The following is a 9,350-nucleotide window of genomic DNA, read 5'->3' as shown; positions in this document are numbered from 1 at the left end:
TAGTAAGTATGAAAAACTATGTAATAATGGTAAAACTATTAACTTTAAATCTTACTGTCCTTTAGAAAATAAAAAGAATGTCTTTAATATGGAATTGAGAAAGATACTAAATCGAACAACTCAGCAAGAAAACATAGACATCGAAGTAAAACAATTGTTTAAGAAATTTCAGTTAAATGATTATCCGAAGCATATTCTCTGTAAGTGGTACAATTTATATTTAAAACGTAGATTTAATGTTAAAAACAGCATAGAAGATATTTCTTATGTAAAGTTTCCTTATGTTACTAAAGTTTTTGAAAAATATAAACCAATATTTAAAAAATTTTCTGTATGCATAGTTGCGAGCCAAAAGAATAAGATGTCAAACATTATCAGCATAATAAACAGTGAAAATTCGCCCAGAGACCAATTTAAAATCGCCGGTGTCGTATATAGGATGTCATGTACATGTGGAAGCCCAAATTATTACATTGGAGAAACCGGAAGAAGATTGGAGTTGAGAGTAAAGGAACATGAGGCAGCCATTAGACAGAGAAGAACGGAATCAGCATGGTTTTTACATTGCAGAGAATTTAATTACAATATAAATATAAAAAATACTAAAATATTGTATAGAATAGAAAATAATTTAGAAAGAAAAATTGTAGAACATTTCTGTATCGCCGAACATGTAAATTTACTTAATTTGAATGCTGGAATGATTGTTGATGCATGCTGGGAACGACTGTTGGGTATAAAACGTAACCAACGAATAACATCCTGATGTATCCACTAAAGAGGCCTAGATGCCGAAATGCGTATGGATAAAATTAATAAAATGATGATTGTTCCTTGCTACTTGTTTGTCTTGTTTTGGCTCATAGAATCCTCGAAGTCGAAAATAGAAAGAGTATCATTTTTACTTGTTTTTTAACTAAAAATTTTTTATTTTTAGTGTGTTAATATTATCACCGATCCCATTGGTTTTAATAATTGAATTTATGATAAGGTCCTTTAGCCGTTCGCTGTTTCCAGAGGAAATGGACACCGTATTTTCGTTTTATTTTTACTTCTTCATGAAGTAATCCTAATAATAACAACTTTTTCTTTGCTAGTAATATGCGTCGATGTCGAACCATTTTCTTTTATTCGTCAGGGAACACGTGACTCGTCAACTTCACGCTACTTTCTCTCGTTCGTTCGCGTCTGTGTGATCGTATAAACGAGAGCGAGAAACATAAAGAGCGAGAAACGTCATCACATCTTTTCGCCACATATTCTCGCTATCTCGAAAAATTCGCGTCTGCATAGTCGCACCCTTAGCCACCCGCCCGCTATATATTTGGCCGATTACGTGAATAACGACTAGATTTATAACTTAACCCAACCGATAAGAATTTACTGGTACGTTTTTACGATACTTCCGTATAGTTGACAGGAGTTAAAAAATCCATTAAAATATTTGATATATTTATTCCGCTGTCCTATTTTATATTACTCGCGGATTTCAATGATAAACCGGTGATATTACGATTTCGTATATCCCATCTTTTAAGGGAATGTAGAAAAAAACGTGTACAATTCTTGTATAATGTTAAAAAAATTAACCGTTACTTCGACAGCGTCATTTACAACTAAATTTAATGAACGAGAGAGATGCACCAGGTACAGAAAAAGCTCTAGAATTTATTTTCCTTACATTTACGATTTATGTATCCGTTTGTCATAAAAATTTGTCTTTCCACTTTTTATTTCGAGACTACAAATATTCGAGTACAAAGTAACCGGTTTCGACTTATTTCTACTTAAGAAGTGGTTAAATAATTAAGCGATTAGAAAATTGAAGACGTAAACAAAACCCTGATGAAAGAGCCGGAATATTACTTAAAAGCTTTACCAAACCAATCTATAGGTAAACGTTCACCAAGATAAATAAGCTCATTATTGCTGTATTTTGTAATTGATCAGCTATCAGCGTTAATAATTTATCAAATAGTGACAAAGCCATTCTTAAATAATTTCTAAAAAATGAAAAATGATTATATTCCTCATATCTTTCATCTATATATAAAAAGAATTTTGTTTTAATATTTTTCAAACTATAGACAAACATGATGTTATACAAATTCTGTTTTTTTATAAAATTATGATATTAGATTTTTACAGCTATGGTGAGAAACGTTTAAAATCTACAACAACCCTGTCGCGTGCTTTGAGATATACTAATGATGCGACGAAAGAGGTATTTGACATTGACCGCTATCGGCACCCTCGGGATTTGGCAGTCCGCGTGTATGCACGCTGCAACCGTCTTCGATTCCATCCATTAGCCACTGGTAGGAAGCTATTTAAATAAGCGCATTGTTTTAAGATTTAAAAAGTAAAGAATATTTTATATTTTAATGTACGTTTTTTGCAAAGCTATATTTAATTATAATTTTTTAAAGTATATTCGTATAATTGAAGATTATTTTTTATGTACCAGTACATTTACTACATATTTCACCCAGTAAGTTTTTATTATTTTATTTGTAATTGTAGCCCTTATATCGTGGCTATCGATTCGGAATGTAATTGCGATATTAAAAATGCATTTAGAAAAGTCTACGGTTTTTACTGGCTTATGGAATAAACGATACAAATGGACCATAGACCATCACTGACGCGCAATTGACTGATTGCCCCTGGATGCCGGCTCCTTACAGAAACACAGCTTCCCTATCATCAAATGTCACGGCACACCCCTGCATGACAGGTATTAAGGATAATTATATCACTGAACAAATTAGATTCGATTTACTATTCGTAAATTAATTGGTATTATGTTATAATCAGTTAAATGAATAATGGATTTTGCCATTACAGAAATATTTATTTCATCATTACGTTAATTAGTAAACATAACATACTTTTAATTTTAAGACAGTGCTTTATATAACAACGGTATTATAGAACAACGATATTATACAACAACGGTATTATATAACAGTTAGTTTTCTAGTTAAATATTTTTTTCAAACTTCTGTAACAATAATCGATCCAGAGAAGTAAATATTTTAAACTACATCTATTATAACCATTCGAAAATACCCTTAAATGTGTTAGTATGTCTATCCTGATAACATGTTTTTACACTTTATCTCTATTAAAGCCAAGTGTAATTGAAAACAATGTATTAAAACATACCGATAACTTTTAAAGTTAAAATTACTAAGTTTACTGAAATAAGGTATAAAAACTTCGAAAATAGGGGACAAGTATTAACCGAAAGCAGTTCAAAAATTAAAATCGACTTTCGATAAAACTAGACAGATGTTACCTTACTAACTGAGAAAAATAACTTATATTATTTCTTCTGTCTCGCAGGACAAAGGAAGTAATGATAATAAGTTGAAATAAAGTAAATATATTTTAAATTTAATAAATTAAAACTGTGTTAAAAATGGTAGCCTGGCATTGTAACGATATCACAATAAATTATTGCTCGTTATATTTTGATTTGGGCAATACATTGTTAAGGTTTTTATTTGTCCGTCTGTTGTATATAACAGAGAGTACGTATGCGACCGATAAAAATATGCCCTTTAAGATTTTTATATTATTTACTCAATACTCTAATGCGTCGAAAATTACAAAACACTAACGGTGTTTTTTCTACATGTACAAGCTTCTAAGAAAAAGCTAGTCGTTTTAAAAATGTATAAAAAAAATATCGTGTCTCTAGTGTGAAATTTGACATATAGAAGCGCCTTTTCATATCGATTATCGGTATATTTTTAAACATTTGTTTCGAAAATCTAATTTAATCTCATTAAATTAGCTTCATCGATTATATTTTTAATCTAGACAGCACGTTCTCTTTCCATTTTGTGACGTGATTTGCTTTAATATTTCTTAACGTCATACCACGCTATGTTCGATATTCACCAATCAAATACTATCTGCCGAGAGACTTCTACATTTACATCAAAAGCACACAACTGGAAAGCAACGACTAGAAATGTCCTTCAAAATTTTGTAATACGTATCAAATATATAACTTTATTAGTATATTATTCAACCCGTTCTGCCGTATATTTTACCTGAAAAAACAATTTAATAACTCTTATTTAACCCACCGAACAACGAAGTAGACCTAAAATTTTAATAATCGAAATGCAGTCATCGAATAGAAATTGCGTGGCAACAAAACTTCATCCTTTCATCTCTGTAATAGAAGCTTTCGCTTTGGATTCGATTGAGGCTTGCGATTGTCGAGACAAAAAATCAAGGAAAATGCAAAAACTTTTTACACTTTACTCTAATTTACTCGAAATATTTTTATGGGGTATGGTTTTATTGTTTACCGCAATGATAGCAACACCGAAAGGTTACTGCATTCAAGTTTTTATGTTATTTGGAAATAATAAGAGTTATATTATATTTATACTTTGGTGCTGTTCTTTGTACGGAAGTTTACAATTCAGCATTCCGAAAAGAAATAAGATTAATATTCATTATTTTATGAGAGATTTCAAGAAAGAAGAAGAATTTGTTCAAAAATATGAACCGTATCTTTTTCGTTGTTTCTTTTTGTATGTTCTTATTCTTCTGTGTTTCTTCACAGGGATCTTATACGTCGGGTATCCTACTTTTNTAGTTCCTCTAAAGGCTAATAAACGTTAATCGTTGCTCGTTGCGTTAAACTCGCGTTAGCAGCGTACACACCGCGCGTTTATCTCGGCGTTCGATGGCCGTTCGCTCCGGCTTAGTTCCGAAATGGACGAGAAAGTAATTACTTGCGTGTGGCTCCTCTATCGTCGCTATAAAAGACGACGGCAGAGGCAAAGAAAATTTCGGGTGCACCCAATATACATCGGCAGTTGGTTAGAATTTCGAACCTTTTCTGATAGGATGGTTTTGCAGCAATTTCCGGTCTTATGAACAAAGACCATGTCTTGTTTATAAAACCGTACTGTCGGTTTATGTTACCAGCTCAGAGGTATGAAAGACTACACGTCGATAGTTGATAATTGGCACAGAGTATTAGGTGCCCAAATCATTTGAGCGTTAAAATATTCAGACTCGAAGGACAGAAAACCGAGAAAAAATAAAATACCAAATGGCGACTTTTTTCTACAAACTGGCAAAAAAGGCCTTTCACATTACCGAAGTCGGGTGGGGGAGGGCACTATTCGCACTCATTCTAAGACGTGAACACTGACCTTAAGACTGAACACGTAGTTTCTGCTATATTAAATAAAATTTGTAATGTAATGTAGTAAATTTGAGAGTGCTTCAAATATGACATTAAAACAAAATGTCGTTATAACTAGATTTTTTTATTATTATCTGATATAGTAAAATCGTGGGACCGTAAAAATTTGAATTAATATTAGGGTTGTCGTAAGATCCGACGACGTTATAATTGGGCCAAACTGTATATTGTTTGTACTGTACATAATAAAAAATAATTTCGAAAGATACAATAGCCAGGATTATTTTTTCCAAAAACGGAAAATTTTCGTAACGCATAGACGAAAATTCAACCGGGCAAACACGAAACGAAGATAAATTTCTAAATTGGATAGGTTAATTTCATCGAAAATGCATCTTGGCCGGCGAAGTTTGAACGATGGCGCCCAAAAGCAGCGATACCCCACTTGAGCGTCAAAGTAATTCTGCTTAGTAGTGAGTCTCCGAGACCTATTCTTGTCCCAAACACGGTTTTGCCGTTTTACTTGTTTGTATTTATAAACATCACTATTAAAGGACAACGATTAAAGAAAGTGGAGAGTTTTATCAACTTGGATACTATTATTTCCCGAAACGCCGATTCGGAAGTGGACATGAAGTAACCCGTCGGTAAGACGGCTACCGTTTTCCGGCAGAGAAAGATCTGGTCATCACCATCAAATCATTTATAACCAAATTCCGCCTGTTCATTTCCATTGTAATTCCGATAGCTGTTTACGTTAGTGAATCCTGGAAGACATCGGAAAACATCAATAGAAGGCTCGATATCTTCCAACAGAGACGTTTACGACGAAAATTAAAGATCCGATATTATCACCAATGAAGAGGCTCATCGAAGGAGTAGTAAGTTCAAACTTCGTAAGAAGTCGCCCGTAGAAGAGTTTGATTTTCCAGTCACATTCTGTTTATTGAGAAAAGTAGGATCTGTAAGACAGCAATAAATTGTGTACCACCTGGTGCCGAATGACCACGAGGCCCCCAGGAATACTTGAAGTAGAACTTTTCTCCAAGATTTGAAGATGCTCAATAAAACGTGGGAGGAAGCTGAACTCCTCACCCATGATCAAAATTGATGTAAGATAATTGCTGCCCGGTATGCTAGTTAACATTGGAAAAACTACATTTAATATTTAATTACGTGAGTGATATTACGGCGTTTTGGTGTATTATTAACTATATGCCATGCGATCAAATTATTTATAAATTCTTATCAGGTATATACAATCAGGAATGTACTTCTTCTAAGATAATGAAATTATTCGAATTCTTCCCAATTACTAAACATCACTTTCGCGAACAATTAAGCGTTTAAAAGTATAGAAGGAATCTTTACGATTACTTCGTAAATTTTTCTTCTGCAAAAATGTTTGTTTATCTCTAGATGAATCAAAATATTAACGAAAGTAAAATGCCTAAAATCACGCTATAAACTTATTAACGTTACGTGGTCTTCATACAAAATAATTAAAGTGAATAACATTCTTTCTAATAAATTCTTGCTTGACAAGACAATTTAAATTATAGTTTATACTTTAAAACAATATATAATTATGATTTAATGATGTATGTCCATCTTCTTCATTAGATTCCACCTTGCATTAATAGACAAACAACGTACACTAGTTTCAAAGTTCCTTATGTAATTTTTAGAGAATTACTTAATTTGTGATGTTTATACAATTACTAATTAATTAAAATTTCGGAATTTGAAAATTATATAAAAAGCGGTTGTTCATTTAATTAGCCAAATTATACATGACATAAGTAGCTTTATTAATATTTAAACAATAATTCGTGATGGCCCTGCATCGATGTTGCTAACCTTTACAACCAAAAGACTTTTATAACTTGTTTAAATAATAAAAATTTTGTGAAATTGTGAGAATAATTGCTTTTTCGGGATGATAAATATTTCAGAATTTTGGCAACAAATTATATGAACCAAGCCGGAAGTGTTTTCTCGAAATTATTGCGTTTATAAAAAGTTATCACACGCAATGTCAGCATAAAATTAAGCCTTGAAACTGAACTAGCCTCCTAACTAACTAAGGAAAACCACCGGAAACTTTAATTTAGCGAACCGAATTTAATGCCATTGCTTCGTTGAAAACGAGAAAGGCTTATGTTTAAAATCTAAGCTTTCTAGACTCAGTAGTTTCTCTCTACGGACGTCCGCCATGCCAGGTGACGTATTCCCTAACAAACAATTTTCTTTCGAAGGAACTGTTCAAAATTACTTCGAAGGAGGAGAAATCCACTACCGAAAGTAAACAACTCTAATTCCTGTACATGTTGTTCGTCGGTGACTCGTTTATTTGTCGGTAAGTCACAACCGTGACTCCTGATAAATAGATACTGATTTAGTCTTATTCATTGTAATATAGTGAGAAATTCTAAAATATACAATTTTTTACTATATTACAATTGAATATTAGTAGTGAATTTTGTATAAAAAATTAATATACTTTTGTTTCTGCCAAGAAGTTTCTGATGTAGCAAAGTTTTTCTAAATATTTCTCTGTTCTAATGTATTAACATTTAGCTTTTAAATTAAATGCTTACATTTTTATATTATTTTTTATTATTATGTGACTCGACTTTCTAAATTCATCCAGATTACCAAGACAATTGATTTTGGGTAATCATCATTAAGTTTACTTTCGCTTTAAAATTTATTAAACATTATTTAGTCAGAAACGTCCTTATAACACGATATGAAAACTAAATTCCTGCAGAAGAATTTACTCGTTTATATACACTAATTGATATCTAAATACTATAAGTTAATTTCGTGCATTAAAAGTCTCCATATAATTTCGAAATACATCGTTGCATAAACTACATTATTCGATTCACGTGAGGTCTATTAAGGATAATTATATCACTATACAAAATACTTTGGATTTATTATTCGTAAATTAATTAACATTATGCCATAGTAAGTTAAATGAATAATGGATTGTGCCATTACGGAAATTGATAAACATAACCCACTTTTAAGACATTGCTTTATATAACTCCATTAAATATGTCTGCCAAATTATATAATTAAGAGAAACTTAAAATTGTTAAAAGTTCTGAGTCCTGAAATTTTTACAGCTCAGGTTTCAAATTATTATTTAGATTTACCGTTTTTATTTTAACAGCATTGCTTAAATATATAACCGTTAGTTTATGAAAAAATGTCGTGTTTCTGGTGTCAAATCCGACACTTATGACAAAAGCTCTTTGTCATTACGATTATCGATAAATTTTTAAATATTTGTTCGAAAAATCCTTAAAATTTAATCTCTTTAAATTAGCTTCATCGATTATATCTTCTTTCTAGGCAGCACGTGCTATTCCATTCTGTGACGTGATTTGTTTTAATATTTCTTAACGTCAAACTACGCTCTGTTCGATATTCACCAATCAAACACCATCTGCGGAGACTTCTACATTCACATCAAAAGGACTAAACTGAACAAAAACGACTATAATAGTCTTTTAATAATTGGCTCGCAACTATGCATACAGAAAATTTTTTAAATATTGGTTTATATTTTTCAAAAACATTAGTAACATAAGGAAACTTTACATAAGAAATATCTTCTATGCTGTTTTTAACATTAAATCTACGTTTTAAATATAAATTATACCACTTACAGAGAATATGCTTCGGATAATCATTTAACTGAAATTTTTTAAACAATTGTTTTACTTCGATGTCTATGTTTTCTTGCTGAGTTGTTCGATTTAGTATCTTTCTCAATTCCATATTAAAGACATTCTTTTTATTTTCTAAAGGACAGTAAGATTTAAAGTTAATAGTTTTACCATTATTACATAGTTTTTCATACTTACTAAATGATACACTTGTTTCTTCTCTTTTTATGGTGACATCTAAGAAATTCATTTTATTTTGTTGTTCATCTTCACTTGTAAACTTTAAATTTTTATGTAATCTATTTGCATATTCCTCAATGTGTTTGGATGAAACTATTTGAGAATCATAAACTATTATTATGTCATCTACATATCTTGCATAATATTTAATACCTGTTAGACTTGAAATTCTTTCATCTATTTTATTCATATAGTTATCAGCCAATTTTGGTCCTATAACCGATCCCATGGCAATACCTTTCTTCTGC

The 9,350-nt window shown here is 31.3% G+C and overlaps 1 protein-coding gene across 1 annotated transcript; it reads right to left on the bottom strand.

Moving 5' to 3' along the window:
- Window positions 1-4,038: 4,038 nt before the first annotated feature.
- LOC111641224 lies at window positions 4,039-9,343 on the bottom strand. The gene is made up of 3 exons (XM_023387355.1): window positions 9,256-9,343; window positions 8,863-9,195; window positions 4,039-4,064 (listed from the first exon to the last, which is right to left on the bottom strand). The coding sequence occupies exons 1-3, from the start codon at window positions 9,329-9,331 to the stop codon at window positions 4,039-4,041; spliced, it is 435 nt and encodes a 144-aa protein (XP_023243123.1). The 5' UTR covers window positions 9,332-9,343.
- Between the last annotated feature and the right edge of the window lie 7 nt (window positions 9,344-9,350).

The sequence above is a fragment of the Centruroides sculpturatus genome, unplaced genomic scaffold (genome assembly GCF_000671375.1).
Source record: "Centruroides sculpturatus isolate CEXI.00-Female unplaced genomic scaffold, Cexi_2.0 scaffold1486, whole genome shotgun sequence".
Taxonomy (NCBI): domain Eukaryota; kingdom Metazoa; phylum Arthropoda; class Arachnida; order Scorpiones; family Buthidae; genus Centruroides; species Centruroides sculpturatus.
The sequence above is the reverse complement of the archived record's forward strand: the minus strand, read 5'-3'. Positions and strand labels throughout refer to the sequence as shown.

Excerpts from the sequence above, each read along its gene's own strand:
- LOC111641224 (XM_023387355.1), bottom strand. The coding sequence starts at position 9,331 with ATGGGATCGGTTATAGGACCAAAATTGGCTGATAACTATATGAATAAA. Across the intron at positions 9,196-9,255 it reads AAGAATTTCAAGTCTAACAG|TTTCATCCAAACACATTGAG; the intron begins GTATTAAATATT and ends ATTCTCAAATAG. Across the intron at positions 4,065-8,862 it reads TTATCCGAAGCATATTCTCT|GTAAAATATACGGCAGAACG; the intron begins GTAAGTGGTATA and ends TTGTTTTTTCAG.